The 17,371-nt window shown below is 39.8% G+C and overlaps 1 protein-coding gene and 1 long non-coding RNA gene across 2 annotated transcripts in view; one reads left to right on the top strand and one right to left on the bottom strand.

The window, feature by feature from the left end:
* LOC122790383 overlaps positions 1-677 on the bottom strand; it is a 46,775-nt gene extending 46,098 nt beyond the window's left edge. The window contains exon 1 of the long non-coding RNA XR_006363009.1: positions 495-677. This is a non-coding gene — a long non-coding RNA (uncharacterized LOC122790383). The remainder of the gene's footprint in view (positions 1-494) is intronic.
* A 1-nt stretch (position 678) lies between these two features.
* LOC122790382 (solute carrier family 2, facilitated glucose transporter member 6-like) overlaps positions 679-17,371 on the top strand; it is a 338,986-nt gene continuing 322,293 nt past the window's right edge. The window contains exon 1 of the mRNA XM_044057896.1: positions 679-800. Coding sequence (XP_043913831.1) covers positions 679-800 — 122 coding nt within the window. The remainder of the gene's footprint in view (positions 801-17,371) is intronic.

Here is a 17,371-nt window from a genome sequence, read left to right as displayed (position 1 = left end):
CTCTTCATTTGACAAAAATGTGAAAACAAAATAATTCCTACTAATTGAGGATGGAGTTTCTCGTACAAAATCATAGCTTTAAGTAAGACAAGTAAAACTTTTTAGACACCTGTTAAAACAATAATCCTAACAGATTTATTGGGGGTTCTGAAACCACCGAGTTGTCAACAGCCGATTACATTCCTACACAGAGAAAACAGACGTATACCTGTTTTCAAAACCCAAATTAAATCATACTTTTTAGTTACTAACATTTTGGCATAGTGAATTTGTTCCTAAATTTACTAAAGTTCATAAGAGTCCACCAAAAATCAAGCAAGTCTTTCTTATTACTAATAAAAATGTCAGTTTATGTGATAAGAACGAAGTGCTGTCTGCTGATCGGGACTGTGATTTTTGATGACTAAACGATCAGATAATTAAATGTATAACTACAGTAGAAGAGCAGCAGACTCATTTTTGCATTTCAGATGTGTACTCATTTTACAACCTACTTCTGGGAATTCCTGTTTCGGTCTGATGTCAGCCACGTCTGGCAGACCCAATTCATTACAGGTATTTAGAGAGCCCCATTGCGCTCTCACTATTCATCGTATCTCTCATCATCTCCTCAGCCACAATCCTCCTCAAACCACTGTGCTTTTCCCGGGGTCTCTGTACCGTTTTACCCGCTAACAAATGGACAGACCGTTGCTGCACGATGGGAAGCAACGCTACAGCACGTTCCAACCAAATACTGACATACCAGAAGGACAAGACGAAGTTGTTGACATCCGAACACGAGAAAACAGAGTTGAATCGTAAGTTATTTTCCACGTCTAAGAGTCACAGACAGTACATGTTAATGGTATCAGAATTACCCGAATTTTGTATGCAATTCGTTCAGTGGAAAACCATATGCTTTTTGTATTAATACTTTTGCTATAGTCATGTAACATTGCTTTTTGCGTTTATCGCAAGGCAGTGATTTGTGGTGATTCTGATGACAAGACTTAAAAAAGCAAGGAGACATTTATTAGAAAAAAAATGTAAATAATTGTTTTTGTAACGTTTAGACCCGTTAAAAATAAATACCCTTTTACGTCTGTTTAATTGGGGAGTGTGTGGACTTAGGCGGCACACAGTACTCAAGCGGAAAATAAGGGAAGTCAAGCCCAGAATAAGATAAAGCTCACTGACAGGAAACTGAAGCAGGATACCACAGTTCACACCTTTCAACTCCAGGTGTGACTGCACTCAGTACAGACAACTGTGTTATTATATAGTTTGGAAAGAATGCCGTGTTAAGAGGAGAACATTTTTAGGGTTACCACCTGTCTCACTTTGCGAGGGACAGTCCCTCTTTGGGCAGTTGTGCCCTGCAGAAAAATTGAAAAAACGGCAAATGTCCTGAGATTTTAGGACTAAAATACTTCCTATATTTGATGTAGTAGATGCATAAAACAGTTATTATGCATCTGAAACACCTAAATGTTATAAAAAAAAACACAATAAGCAACTAAAATGTTACAAGAATAATCTTTTATTTGGGCAAAAAAGTGAAGCTCTGTCCTTTGTACTGGCCGTGGGTATGTTTTGCGCTACAAAATCTGACGTTTGTACCAAAAATGTCCCACTTTGGGCAGTTGAAAAGGTGGCAACCCTATTATATTTGTGAATATCAATACCAATGTGAAACAATCTCCCGCTTAAGGAGATTTAACTTTGGTAGAGAGTTTTGCATTGAGATGTTTTTAACCCCGTATGGTTTGTGGGGCTTTCGGTAAATTATAACGAGTTTTTCATAAATTAAACAAGTTAAATATAGTGTAGTATGGGAATAGCCACAGTTGTAGTATAATAATAATAATAATATTGGAATAGATTTGTCATGGTAAGAATACCGAAAGTTAACAGCCTTAAAAAAAATTGGAAATAATCTTGTTTTGGCACCGGTTGTCCCTTCTTCTTAACTTCACAAGAAATTAACAATTGATCCAGTGATCGGAAAGATTTAGTTCTGTCAAGAAACTACATAGAAAAAAAAATGGGAATTGTGGGAACAATATTTGCAGAGAAGGAACAAGTTTGAATGAGCCACATAATGCTTAACTGACAATGACTGGATAGATGTAAGTGATATATAACTTTTGCAACTACAGTTGTTTCAATGGTATATGTAATGTATAATGTTCGCAACCAGAGTGGTGTCATTGTTGTGTGTTTTTCATTTATATAGATGTAAGATTGCCTATGTCATACATGATAATTTAATATAGATGTTTATTGGAAAAAAAAGATAGTCCCAGAGTTGTTTGTGGACATCCAAGGTAGGGAGTATCCTTTCTCCCTCATTTTTAGGTTCTATAAGGAAAATGGGGAGATGGATAGTTCCACTTAAAGTAAACTTGGATACCAGTTTAGGCATAAAAGAAGGGTTAGTTCTCAAAGAAACCCTGTCCTTGTGGAAAATGAGATAGGGTTGACTCACCATAAGAACTTGCAACTCAGGCACCCTTCTTGCAGAGGTCAGAGCAATAAAAAAAACTGTTTTCCATGTTAAGAACCTCAAGCCAGGCAGATGAGCTGGTTCAAATGGAGCAGGTGTTAGTTTCTCTAACACAAAGTTAAGATCCCCAAGGAAGGGTCACTGGTTTACTTGGAGGCCTTTTCTGCAAAACCCCTTTCAAGAACATTTTGACATGTGACTGCCCTGAAAGAGGAAGATTCATGGGCAGACTTGCTGAAATGTCCAATAAATGAGTCTTGATAGAGGAATAAGGAAAGCCATAGGATATTACCTCACACAAATATTGTAAAACTAGAGAACAACTAGCCATGGATGCGTGCTGGTTATGTTGCTGGCACCAACTAGAAACCTTTTCCATTAGCTAATGTATGATTTTCTAGCAAACTTTCTTGCCTCCATTAATAACTGCTTCATAGATTCATAGTTGTGTACTAGTCTAATGGCCCTGGAGCCTATACAAGCCTAGCCCATAGAAGTGCTCTGGCATCGTGCTGCCGATGTTAGTTCTCAGTGCCTCTATCAAGTAAAGCCACTGGAGTGATCCCTGAGGTGAGCTTTCTATTACCTATCTACTCATCAAGATTTCTCTTCAAGAGGGAGAGTGAGGTGCTCTGCTTGACATGTATGGGAAGTCTATTCCAGAGCATGGGCAGTCTCTGGGTGAGAAACCTGTCCCTCCAGCATGTTCTGTTGAATGTGGTAATGAGGTTGAGGCCTCTGGACTGTGTGGTGCATAGGGATTGGGATTTCTTTAGATGTAGCATTTCTAACAGAGCTGGGTCAGACATGGCTATGTAAGTCAAGCAGAGATTGCCTCTAAGTAGGCGATATGAGACAGAGAATAGCTGGAGTTTTTTGAGTCTGTCCATATAGGGCATGTGTTTAATGCCTAGGATCCTCTTCATGAGGTACATCTGTGGCCTCTCCAGCTGTTGCAGGTGTCTAGTGAGGTACATGCCAAATGGGGCATTATACTCGATGATTGGTTTAATGAGGGAAGAGTAGACAGCGACAATGACCTCTTTCTTCCTGGATGCAAACCCCTTGGTAATGAGATGAAGCACATAGAAGGACTTTTTGACCACAGTGGCAATGTGATAGTTGAAGGAGACGTTGCTGTCAACCTGCATCCCCAGATCTCTTATAACACCTTCAATGTTCAGTGGGCTCCCATCAATGTGGTAATTAGTAGGAACTGAGTTTTTACCAAAGGAGATGGCGACACATTTTTTGGCGTTAAGCTTAAGGCCATGGTTTCAACACCAATAATCGGTCTCAGTCAGGCCTTTTTGTAAAATGTCTGCATCACTTGGGGAGTTAATAATGGCTCCCAGCTTGCAGTCATCTACCAACTTGGTCAGCCAGAGTCCCTTTGTGTTGGCCTGGACTTCTGAGAAATAGATGCCGAACAGGAGAGGACCCAGGACCGATCCCTGTGGGACTCCACTCATGACTGGTCAGCAGTCTGACTTGGAGCTTACTACTTTCACACTGTGTGTTCTATCTGTGAGCCAATTTGCAACCCACCTAGTGATATAGGGGTTGATGCCTAGTTTGGTGAGTTTATCAATAATTCCCAAGTGAGGAATGGTATCAAAGGCCTTGGCCAGATTGAGGTAGGCTGTATGCACTGCCTTACCTTCATCCACATCCCTGGTGACTGACTCAGAAAAGTCAACCAGGTTGAGCAGGCATGATCTCCCTTTCACAAAGCCAAACTGCATGGGGTCCAGAGTTTGGAGATTTCCTATATCTTTGTTAATCAGATCCATGATGATGTGCTCCATAGCTTTACATATCAGACTCATCAGGCTAATGGAGTGATAATTCCCAGGGTCTGTAGTTGCTCCCCCTTTATGGAAAGGGATAACTGTAGCAGTGCACCATTTGGTAGGGACAAAGCCTGAGGTGAGGCTGTGACTGAACAGGGCACACAGATGTGGTGCAAGTACGCTTTGTAGTTCATGTAGAACACAGCCAGGGATATTATTGGGTCCCATGAAAGCTGTATTCTTGGCCTTGGACAATACAGATTTAACCTGTGCTGCAGTAATGCTGGGTGCTTGGCATTCTTCCGGTATTGTGATTGGTCCTTTAGGGGGGAGAGAGGGGTAAAGTTGGCACTGAATCTGTCAGCCAGTATGTTGGCAATATCTGTTGGCTCAGTATAGGAGGTACCATTTTGCAGTAACTCAGAGCAAATCTGGGTATTGCCGTTCTTGATATAACTATAGAAGGCTTTGTGATTGTTTTTAGTGTCGGCCGTGATTCTGCCTTCCTAGCTTGCTATAAGGATTTGATGAGGGAATCTCAACTTTTTGTTGAGGCTAATAACGGAGTTTTTCCAGTCTTGGGACTTCACCTTTTTCTGCAACAGTTTCTTCCTTCTGTTATAGAGTTTATGAATGGCTGGGGACCACCAGATTGGCTTCCTTTTTTTGGGAGGAGAGCATCTTGGTTCTGTTGGGTATGGTTAGTTCCATGCATTTATGTGCGTGTTTGTACAGTGCATTGGTGTATGATTCTGCAGTCATGCAGCTATTTTCTATTGGCATGGGTGCCATGAAGTAAACCACCTCTGTTTTTAGGATTCCAAAGTCAGCATTGGAGAAGTTTTTCAAGGTGGGTACCTTTGCGGGGGGTGTGGATGAGATGTGGATTTCCATGGTGGTTAGTTTATGGGCGGATCTGACCAGGGAGGGATTGACTATTGGTGTAGAGCAATGGTCACCCATGTTAGTAATAACCAGATCAGTGATGTTGCTTCCTCTAGTGGGGGTCAGAATGAGCTGGTCTAGGGCATTGGAACTGATGAATTCCAGGAAGCGTTGGGCCAGTGTATTGGTGCTTGAGTAGTTTCCCAGTTGATGGAGGGGTAGCTGAAGTCTCCTAGTATGAGAGTGTTGGGTTGGACCTTGATATATTCCAGGGTGCTTAGGAACGTGGAGTGAAAGTCAAGGGACATTCCTTGGGGACTTATAGCAGGCTATGACCTGGATCACCATCTTACCCAATGTTAGCTATACCTGAAGTATCTCAGATGCGTTATGCTGGGCTACTAGTCTGGAGGTGTGCATATCCTTTATGAATATGGAGGCACCACCACCTTTGGAGCTTCAGTCCATGTTCTGGGGCCGAAAGGTGTGGAATGAGTTATAGCCTGGTAGTGCAGGGGTGCTTTCTGCCGTTTTAAACCAGGTCTCTGTTACAGCACAAATGTCAGTATTCTCCATTTTGAGGAGTGCTTCGAGCGAGTGCATCTTGAGATTTAGACTTCTAGCATTGAGCAGCATGACCCTCAGATTGCATTTATTTATAGCTGTTACAGTGGTAATTTGGTCATGGAACACCGCCTATAAAAGGCACTACAGGGGTGGCAAGAGCCTTAGCCAGTACCCCGAAACCCAAGGGTAATAGATGCAGGCTATCTCTGGCAAAGCATCGAGATCTGTCAATCGTCATCCCAAGCAAACAGATAACTGGATCCCCTTAGGACACCAGAAACTTAGCCAATTGTTGAAGTCAATCATTTTTTGTTTGCACTGTGGTATCATTCTGAGTGATGGTAGGATACTACTCAGGGCTAGTGTCATACCTGCCTGGACCACATAATCTTGAATGCTCCACCATGTCTCTTTTCATGTAGTCCAGGGAGGTGTGTTTCAAGTCATTCACATCCACATGGACAATGACAGAGTCATACTTGTACTTGTTGTGGAGTGACCTGAGTGCGTGTGTTATGTGTCGGATTTTGCCACCTGATAGCTGACTGTTACCTTCTCCTTATTCAATCTAGTGAGTGGGACATCTGTGTGCCTCACTATTGAATCACCTATGATTAGTGTATTAGGCAAGGTGTTTAGCCTTAGAGGCTTAGATTGAGGGGTACACTGTGGAGGTGAGCTATGTGCCCTGTTTGTGCTGTGTTGTGGTGGTTGAGTACGTTTCTGTCTTGGGGGTCTCTGCTCTTTGTGTAAATTTCTATTGAGAACCTCCGAGAAGGTGGGTGTGTGGTTTGTGTTTTTATGTGAGAGCTGTGATAGTGGGTGTTGTGGAGGGCTATGTGTCCCATGTGGTGTGGTGCAGGTGTTGACCTTCTCCTCTTGACCAGCTAGTCTTGGCTGGAGAGTGCATAGCTTCCAATTTGGTGATATAAGTGCATCTCTCACAAGTCTGAGTGTTGGGAGGTAAGAGGAGAGAGTTGTTTGTGTACATGAGGCAGTTGTTACACTGCCTCAGAATGCCCAAGTGCACCAGGTTAATAGGAGAAGGCACAGGGAACTGCCCTTTAATCATTACAGGAGGGGTGGTCATAACTACTAAGTACTGGAGCTATTTCCATAAAGAATGGCTAGTGCTGATGGCACTTTGGTGTGCTATAATAATTGCTACAAGAATCTGTTGAAGTTCAAAGTGACTAGGCTATTTGAAGTGCAAGAGAGAAAGAACTAGCAAGATCTAAGGGAAAAACTGAAGAGCAGACTTTCTGGCACCAGTAATAGTTCATCTCAGCTTGGTGCCACTGAGCAGAGCTTAAACAAGCGCAAACCCAGTCAAACGTGGGCTTTTAAACCAGAATGTTGAAAGGGGTGGAAAAACTGCCCAACTAGCCAATAAACTACAATTTCTGGGCCAGAAACCACTCCTCTTGTGGTAGATAGGCTACCTGGTGCTTCCCACTCCGACTGATAAGCTAGAAGGCTTCCCTCCAACACAGAAAGGCTTGGGGGGCTCAGAAGCTTGCAAACAGTCCTGGATACAGCAAATCTGTATCTGGACTAGACTAGTTACAGGAACAGTGGGAAACAAGCTTAGAACTTTTTTTTTTTTACAGAAAAGCAGCAAAAACAGCAGTAAAAACATTTCAAATGCAGTGTAAGTTAGCACACTTGAGTGTGCACATCCACAGAAAACAGGTGACTAAAATTGTATTGTAAACTATATTTGTAAATTGTCAATTGTATAACTGCTGCTCAGTGTGTCTTAAACCTGAATGTAATGTTATGTATGTTTAACTTTGAAAATAATGTTATGTTTTGTAAAGTGTTTTATAATTTAGTAGTATATGTGCTAAATGCTGGTATTGAAGTCAAACAAACAGCAGAGGAAGGCAGATTCAGTAAATCCAGGTAGGCACCAGCGAATTTCATATTCTTTATTCAAAACCACAGAATGTGCATTTACTTCCTAAATGCTGGTATTGCTTATGACTGTAATTTGCCTGAAAATAGCATTTACTAAATGTTCAATGTGCATTATTATCTTGGAGTTTTTCTCCCCGGGCTTCTGCTGAAAATGGACATGTAACCAGTCAGACTATCCCGGTCAACAAATGTAAAGTAAAATAAAATAAAAAATAAAATAAAAGGAATTAAGACCCTATCATTCAGGTAGTCACTTGAAGATGATTGCTGTCAGGGTGTATCAAACACCCCTGTTCTTGTGTGAGTAGAGACATTCTCTGGGGAAGCTTGTGGCAATTGCTGCTGGCCATTTCCAAAATAAGGGAAAACCACTGTTGTCTGGGCCAAAAGAGAATCAATGATCTTGGGAGATTCCTTCTGAATCTTCAGAAAAACCCTGGATATTAATGGGATGGGTGGAAAGGCATACAGGAACATTCCTGTCCAAAGAAAGGAAAAGGCATTTGTCTTTCAGGCCTTCTTAAATGGAGTCCTGGAAAATAATTTTGCCATTTGATTGTTCAGAGACAGGACAAAGATGTCTGCTTGAGGAACTCTCCAAAGATGTATCAAATATTGGAAGACCCCCAGATCTAGTTTCCATTCACTAGGGTCTGCCTAGGTCCTGCCCAGATTGTCTGTCATGCAGTTTTGCTTTGATGGAATGCAGAATGCCTGTAGAGTGAGATTGTGCTGTGAAGCTGTATCCCAAGCTAATGTGGCTAGTCTGCAGAAGGGATACAACCTGGTTTTCCCTTGTTTGTTGATATACCACATCACTGTGATATTGTCTGCAACCACTTGAAGAGGTCCTGGGGAACCAAAGATGGTTCAGAGAATTGAATGCCTTGATCAAGACAACATCTACTTGATATTTATGTACTTATGTCTCTCCTTAGTTTCCCGCACCTCCTGCACTTTTATGCTTCCTGAAATTGCTCCCCAAACAAAATCTGAAGCATTTGTAGTAACTGACTGTTTTGGTGTAGGGGAGGTCTTGATTTAAGGATATCTGTTGTCTCCACAAAGTGATTTATTTTCTGATAAATCCCAGTACTGGGATCCAAAAAGATAAAGGGTGTTGATACTGGATCAAATATATTTCAGATATCACTGTATCTTTCTCATGTAGAGTATTGCCAGGAGTATCATGAGAATCATAAGATGCCATGAGACCCAAAATCCTGAGGTATTCCCTCACAGTGACTGAAGTCTGAGTGGAAAACCTTAGAAATAGATCTAAATAAAGATCTACTTTTTCCTGTGGGAGTAAAGCTCTTTGAACTGAGGTGTCTACTTGACAGCCCAGGAACACAATCCTGTGTGAAGGAGCCAAGAAAGACTTTTGAATGTTCTCTTGGAATCCCAGCTTCCAAGTGATAGTTTGTTCCTGTTGTGCAAGATATCTCTCACCCAATAGAGAGAGTCCTGACATTTTGAAAAATACTCTGCAAAGATAAACAAGTCATCTAAATATGGAAAAATGCAGATACCTTGTAGCCTGCAATGAGCTGTAAATGGAGCTAGATACTTTGTGAACATTCATGGAGCAGTGGATAGCATAGATCCAGCCACACAAAATCTTAAGAAATGCCTGACATCTAGGTGAATAGGATTGTGATAAGCATCATTTAAGTCTAGTGTTACCAGGAAATTTGAAAGAGGAAGAAAAGGTAGCAGGTTGTAAAGTGACATCATTTTGAATTTGGGCACTATAACAAACAGGTTTAGGAAAGAAAGATCCAGAACTGGTTTCCAGACTATGAACATCATTGAATAAAACCCTTTCCTCACCTGGGAAAGAGGAAATGGTTCTATCGCTGCTTGGGGCAGAATGTTTGGAAGAACAGAATGAAACAAAACAGTGAGATGTGCAGGATGAGAATTGATCCCCTGGAAAGGAGGAATTTCCTTCTACTGCAATTTGTAATCCTGATTAATGATTTTCAGAACCTATTTGTCTGTAATAATCTGTTGCTGTAGAGAAAAATGGATATTCAGTCATTCTGGAAAAGAAAGAGGGCAAGAGTGGAAGGGGGGGTCACTAGGTCTACAGAATAGTCATTCAGATTTGTTGGAGTGTTCTTGGTTTTGAGAGGTTTGAGACTTTTTCTTAAACCTCCTTGCCACTTTTTAAATTATGTTGAGACTATTTATTTATTTATTTTTTGCTGAAATTAGATAAGGAGAAAGAAAATCCCTTGGACAATTGGAAAAGGAGGGTTGAAAAATCATAGAGATTCCCTGGATCAGCTTGCTCCTTTCATCACACTTCTTGATCACTTCTGCAGCAGAGGGGCCAAATGTTAAATTTCCATCCAAGGAAGGATTTAAAATATCATTTTTAAGCATCATCTTAGAGGTTTTGAGAATGCAGTCAAGCAAGCCTCCTTAAAACTGTAGCATAGGCCATAAACCTGAAAGACGTATCAACAGAGTCATACATCCACTGCAAACAATTAGTAGTGACATGTGCAATAGAAGAAACTAGGTTATTTAAAGCAAATTTTTCTTCACACGAAGAAACTGTAAATAAACAATTCCTCATACTGTCACAATATGTCAGAATAAACTTTTAACACTTTTTTTCCCAAACCTTGCAGCAGAGGCACCAGCTAAGTCTATAGCTGCTGGGTCAGGTTTGGCAATAGTGTATAAACATTTAAAAGACTGAGAAACTTTATATATCCTATCTGCCTTTTTAGGGACAGCTGGTTGACTGTCAGGAACTATTCAGGCAATAAGACACACATCCTGTATAGCAAAAAGGCTGGGAGAAATGGGTGTAGTTTCTGTAACAAGTCATAGTATTTTTTGAAGGGACTAAGAAACCTCTTTGTTGTTCCACTGAAAATACTGGGACATTCTAGCAAAAGTCTCAGAGTACCCCCCCCCCATCAGAAAGTGAACACTCCTCTGAGTCTAAATCAGAAATCTGAGGACAAAATGTTGAATCTGTCCCTGCATCTTCCTGCTCAGATTCAGAATCTTGAATCTGTTCAGGAATGGGAGCATCCCTCTTTCATGTACCGGAAACTACTCTACAAGAAGGATACATAGCCTGAATTAAACCCTGAGCCAGTCCCAGTAAACCTCTCCTATCCAAAGAAATTTTAGGAGGAGTAGATGCATGCTTGGTTTTCTGTTTCTTTTTGATGGGAAAAATGGGGCCAACTGTGTTATTGTTAGCAGCTGCTGCTTTTCCAGGGATGGATACATCATTCTGGCACCTCAGGAAACCTTACATGTTCCCTCTTCTAGGACCAACAAGAGTGGTTCTCCTTTACAACTGAGTGGACTCCAACAGCCACAGAGAACATGGCTAACCCCTGGTCCATAGTGGCTGTAGGTGCTACACCAGGGGAATCTGGGGTAAAAGATGAGTGGTATGAGGTACAAGAAATGGCCACAGCAGAGTCACCTACCTGCAGCTGAGCCAAAATGCTAGCCTGCTGTGGTGGAAAAGGCTATTTGCTTAACTTTTTCTTTTTGTAGCTGGAAAAAAGACTGACAGTGGGGTGACAGTCTGCTCCATGTCAAATGAAAATGATTGCTATCCTGGGGGAAAGCAAGCAGCACTGCCAGTAAAACTACCAGTCCGCAAAAGTTACTCTTTTTTGACAGGAAAGAAAGACAAGATGCTTTTTGCAACACTATGGCAGTCCCAGAATCTTAAAATAAACACTATTTCTCCACAAAAAGTTTATCAGTTAAGTAACACTACTTTTAAACTGAAAGAACAATGAGTGCTCCATTTAAGAGTATGTTACAACCTAAAGACAATCCATTAAAACACAACCCTCCTAGCTTTAAAATAAAATTGTTGGAGAGGAAAGTAATAGAATATCAGTAAAAAATAAAAAATGGAAGTTTTTTTTTCACAAAGGGAACTTATCTGCCCAGCTAAGGAAAGCAGAAGACAACTGTCAAACCTCAAAAGCCTCAGAGGATCGCACTGTTTGGTGGCAGTAATGCTTTGAAGGACTTCACTTTACAACTTTCTTTTAGTCACCTCAGCTTGAGCTGCTTTACAGTTTAGCCTCGTGGAGGGTGTCCTGAAGCTTTGGAAGCTGGTCAGCTGTTACACCCTTCATAAGCAGCAGTAATCACTATGAGGAACATCTATTGTTAGTTGTGTGTTATAAACTCCTGTGGTGATGCATGTTGAGATGAAAGACCCTTCACTGGTTAGTTCATTTCTTATCTTTAATTTCCTCCCTGTACCACTATAATTGGGTCTTTCTAAAAACCCCTGCATCTAGTTTAGATGATGCTGTGTTTTATTTCAGTGCAACTTTCCTAAACCTCCTAAATGAACAGACACCAGCCGTACAAAAACAGTTAAATCCACTCTTCCTCCATGGTTAACAAAACAAACCAAGCAGCTACTTACACAGAGATAAAGACTGTAAAATATGTCTGACTAACAAAACAACAACTAACAAAACAACTACCAAACCTTTTTAGACACCTTAGAAACAGGGCTAAAAACAAATCAAGCCTAACAAGCAGTCCCTCTGCACTGAAATCCAGCTCAAACAGCAAAACAATTACAAGTAATTCTGGTCATCCAGAAGCAACTACTACAACCTGGAAAATCTACCACTCCCACAACCACTAAAAACGCAGACAAAATAGCAACCCAATTTAACTCCTTATCAAATGCTATCTTATTGATCAAACACAACCCATCTACCCCTATCACCATCCCATCACCACCGGACAGTAACACAGTCACTTCCACCTTCCAAACTGTCCAAACCTTAACAACAAATACTTAAGCTAAAGCCAGCAGCTCAATACAGGATTTTAGTCAGTGCACATTGCAATACATAAATATTCTGTTGTGAAGCATATTGGTTTGCTTTTTCAAAGCTGGTTCTGTGCCCCCCCCCCCCCCCCATCAGTTACTTCAGCTACTACTGCAGTCTGTCAGTTCTTAAGCTATACAAACTAATTTTGTTCTGCTGATGTTAATGCTCACGTTTGAAATTTTTATTAATATTGTTAAATTGCTTTAAGTTGTTTAGACTATAAATCCTATACACATCAAAGGTCCTGTCTCACACTTATTTGAAATATTGTATTTTACTCTACATTGTAGCACAGTGGGGTTGTGAGTAGCATTACCATATGAAGAAGTTCACCAATTAGATTCCAAGCTGGGGTGCCTTCAATGAGGAGTCTGCATTTTCTGTTCTGCATGTGGGTTTTCTCTGACTGCACTAATTTTCTCTCACTTTACAAAGACATTTGGTAGGTGAATTGGCAATACTAAATTATTACTATATGTGCATCTGGTGTGAGTGTGTGTGTATGTTAGATGAGGAAGAAAGGCCTGAAAATATTCTCCTGTTTTCTCTACCTGTCTAGTAAACTCTGTGGATGATGGGAGATGTTCATGGTTTTGTTAATTGAGTCAAATGTGACTCAAACTTGGATGGATGGATTTTGCTCTGAAGTTTTTACCATCCACCATTTAGGGGATTTTGAAATAATGTCATATCTGTTATAAGCCTTCCATAAGTAAAAAAAAATACAAATTACTTCTGATTTGCAAGTATGAGGTATATGGCAAAACAACAGTTGTAAGACACATTAGACCATTAAACATTGTTACATAGTGGCTCAGTCAAACAGCAGTCAGATAATTCACTTAAGGCCAGTGTGCCTACATGGGCAGACACACACACACACACACACACACACACACACACACACACACACACACACACACACGTGTGCACATGCATACCTTTTATACATAGCACCCACTTGGGCTGTCTTTGTAGTGTGGACACAGTTCCAATACATTCTCCATATTAAATATATGTAAGTATGAATATAAGTAGTAATACTATACAGAAGTGTTGCATATAGCATAAGAAAACTATGACAGTGTAGCGGCAATTTGAAACTGAAAGGTGCAGAAATTGCTGCACAAAACAGTAGACTAGTGTGACCATTTTATACCAGGTTAATGCTTTCCCCAAAGAAATGGGTAAGACTGTTGCTATGCCATATATGAAGAGCTATTCTGTGCTTTTGGGTGGTGTATTTAAAAAGCATGAATGCATATCCAACAGCAATAAGATGCATTTATTTTTACAGTTGTGCTCTCTTTCTGTAGTAACCAAGGCAAATTTCAGTGGCATATTTATCAGTCCCTAGTTATTGCAAAATAGAGTTTGCACAAGTTATCTACTGACTACAGTATTTATTAGATCACTTGGTGTAGGGTACATCTCCTGGTATGCCAGTTTTGGAACCATGTGGAAGAATGGCAGCAGTTATGAATGCATGCAGCCAGCTTGGACATATACATGTAAATTAAACCCCAAGATTTCACATATGTGCAGCCTTAAACAAAGTAGTACTTGTATGCAAGTCCATAAGTCTGATGAAGTATTAAGCAGTGTAATTTAGAATAAGCACTTGCAGTCACATTTATCTGCTTTTGAAACCACAGAAAGAGAATGTCAGTGAAAATGACCTTTTTGATCTGATCCATCATATTGTATGTGAAAATATACTGTCTACATTTGTATATGATTAATTAGACTCTATTCGATTAAAATAAAATTTTAACACATAGTATATAAAAGCAGTAGACCTAACACAGTGTTTTGGTAATACTTGTGAATAAGGTATGTTTTAGGCATTTACATTAAACAGCTGTTTTGTCCCCAACCTAAAGTAAAATCTGTGAAGGTATGTTATGCAGTACTGAAACTAACATACAAGTTCAAATTACAAATGTATTTTCACAATTATATAACTGATTTAGTTCTAATTCCTCCTCCCACTTACCTAAGGGTGTAAATATGAAAACTGTCATGACAGTTTTTTTTCTTCAACTGCAAAGCACTGACATTTTTTTTGAGCCAGAAATAATTTAGTTTTTATGCACACTAATATATATGGATGGATGCTTATTAAAGCAATAACCGATGACGTGGTGTAGTGTCTTGAAGATTTACCCACGGTTGGTGTGGTTTAATCATGAGGGCGAAGCCCTCGTGATTAAATAAAGCCAACCGTGGGTAAATTTCAATATACCACAACCACGGAGTCGGTTATTGCTATTATTCACTGACATTATTTAAGAAAAAAAGTACTTACTTTTCTAAAATATTGTCTTTGTATAATGGTGCATTACTGTTCGTCTGCTGGTTGTGGTATACTGCTTCCCTATTTTGATGTACTGAGCATGCATATGGGACTTGCGTCCCATGCATACCCAGTACATCAATGCTTAGAAATGGAAGCAACGGAGAAAAGAAAGTCTCCGTTGCTTCATTTTTTCTTTCTTTTTTTTTATTTGTTTATCAAAATATATTTTGAGGACTTTATACCAATGGAAAAAAGTCCAGGCGACCGGACCTTTTTTCTGTTGGTATATTGTGGGATTTACCATGGGATAGATTCCTGTTCCAGTGACTTCCCATGCTCTGGAACAAGATTCCAATCTACATTAGGCAGAGATCCTCGCTAACCCTCTTCAAGAGAAACCTTGATGAGTTGATGGGAAACAGAAAGTTTACCCCAGGAATCACTTCAATGGGTCTGCTGGATAGAGGCACAGGGACCTAATCTAAGGGGGCAGCGAAAGCCAACACATTCTGGCTAGGCTTATAAATGCCTTCGGGCAGATAGCCTAGTACCTACCTATGAACCTATGATTTTAGTTTTTGTCCCAGACCTGATAAAGGCTTTACTGCTTCAGTTAGCCAAAAGCAATTTTAGCTAAATGTCTGTCTTTTTATATGTATGTTATGCTTTTTTTAATACCTGATTTTGGAATATGGGTTGCAAATAGATATGTAGTGCCTTCCTTAACTAGGATTTAGTTTGATCTAAATAGTAGTAGTGTGTAAGGGTGGATACTTCCTGTTCTTAAATGCATTTTTACAACCCTGTTTATATTGTTTACCTGGAATAGGCTGGTTTAAAATTAAACAATACATATATTTTCCACATCTACTTCTAAGTGCATAAAAGCTGATATGTTTAACTTTGTAAAGTATTTCTGATTTTTTGTTACTGAGGATCTCTTGTCTGTGACAAATAAAAGCTTACCGCTTTGGAACACTACCTGGGTTTCATGAGTTTTAGAAATTATTGTGACTGAGCTCATCAATGAAGTTTAAGTCTACTACTTTTTCTGTTTTTATTTTTTCCTCAACATTCATGTTGGTGAGGTTGGAACTAAGCAGCTTGATGTGCTTGTTCATTTTTTTATATCTATCAATGTATGTATGTATGTATCTATGATACCTGTAAAGATTCATCTGAGCAGAGTCCATTTTCAGAAGTGGTCTAGGACAAAATTGTTTGCACATATTTGACAAGACACACAGGCCATATTAACAGATATCAAATCATACCATATACAAGGACATGCTGATCTTAGCCATTTACATGTATAACAGTTTCATATTAAGATGTGTACAGGCAGGGCCAGCTTTAGGTCAAATAACGCCATAGTTAGAAGAGCTCCATAGCATACCCCCCCGTTACCCACTTTTCTCTACACGCCAAATCAACCAGTACCTCCATCCTGGCCGTCCAGCACCATTCAGATTACTTTTTTCTTCCTTTTTACCACGTTTGTCCAACTCTTAAGTTTTTGTCTGCATTTATTCATTTTACACATTTTAAGTAGGCAAGACTGCTCTCTGTTAACTGTGTAAGAAACAATTGTATTAAGTTGGGGTCTGGGGGCCACAAAATCCAGAAAGCCATGGGTATTTCCAGATGCTTTTCTCAAGTAAATTTTACATTGTTTTAAACAAGCATTACATCTAGTGATGACTTGAACAAAAATCATGATTAAGGGAAGAAATCCAGTCCTGTTCTTCAACTTTGGTTTTCCCTGAATCCTTTCAATGCACCGTAATGACCAAAACTACACTGTAATAACTGTGGTGGAAATAACTGCATTAAGCCATGGATCTGGGAGCTGCAAGGCCCCCAGAGGCCATAGGGGTTCTAGATGTTCTGAGGCACATTTTACAGTTTTTTAAACAGCCTTTTCTTTTAGCGATTGCCTGATCGAAAATCATGACTAAGGGAAGAAATTTAGTCTTGCTCTTCAACTTAATTTTTTCTTGAATACTTTCAACACATCCAAACTGACCAAGATTACACCGTAATAACTAAATTAAGCTGGGGTTCTAAGGGCCACTGGGTAGCAGAAGCCATTGTGTTATAGATGCTCTGAGATGCATTATAGAGTTTTTTTCCAGCCTTTTGATTCAATTATGGACTGAACAAAAATCATACATAGGGAATGAAATGCAATCTGATATTTTTATTTCAAGGAATAAACAAACTGTATCCAAGGCTTAATGCTCAAAATTAAAAAAAAAACTTCAATACACAACAGACACAGAAAACCAGTGCTTGTGTTGATACATAAATCATGTCTGGAAACAGTACCACTTTCCCTGCACCATCTTAAAAAGGTAATCACTTTCTATTTTGTGTTAAATTGGGATATAATTTAAAGGACAAATGGCCACAATCATTTATTTCAAGTCTTTGCTGTCATACGTATATACAGCTTGCCTCCTCCACCCTGCACACAAAAGACAGACACTTTCTGTGTACCCCCCTGATGACAGACTTGGAAAAAACGGAAAAAACAAATACAACATGTTTGTTGTCTGGCATATAT

The sequence above is a fragment of the Protopterus annectens genome, chromosome 16.part0 (assembly GCF_019279795.1).
Source record: "Protopterus annectens isolate FY-2018-M chromosome 16.part0, PAN1.0, whole genome shotgun sequence".
Lineage (NCBI taxonomy): Eukaryota > Metazoa > Chordata > Ceratodontiformes > Protopteridae > Protopterus > Protopterus annectens.
Note: the sequence above shows the minus strand (reverse complement) of the source record. Positions and strands in the feature narration are given on the sequence as shown.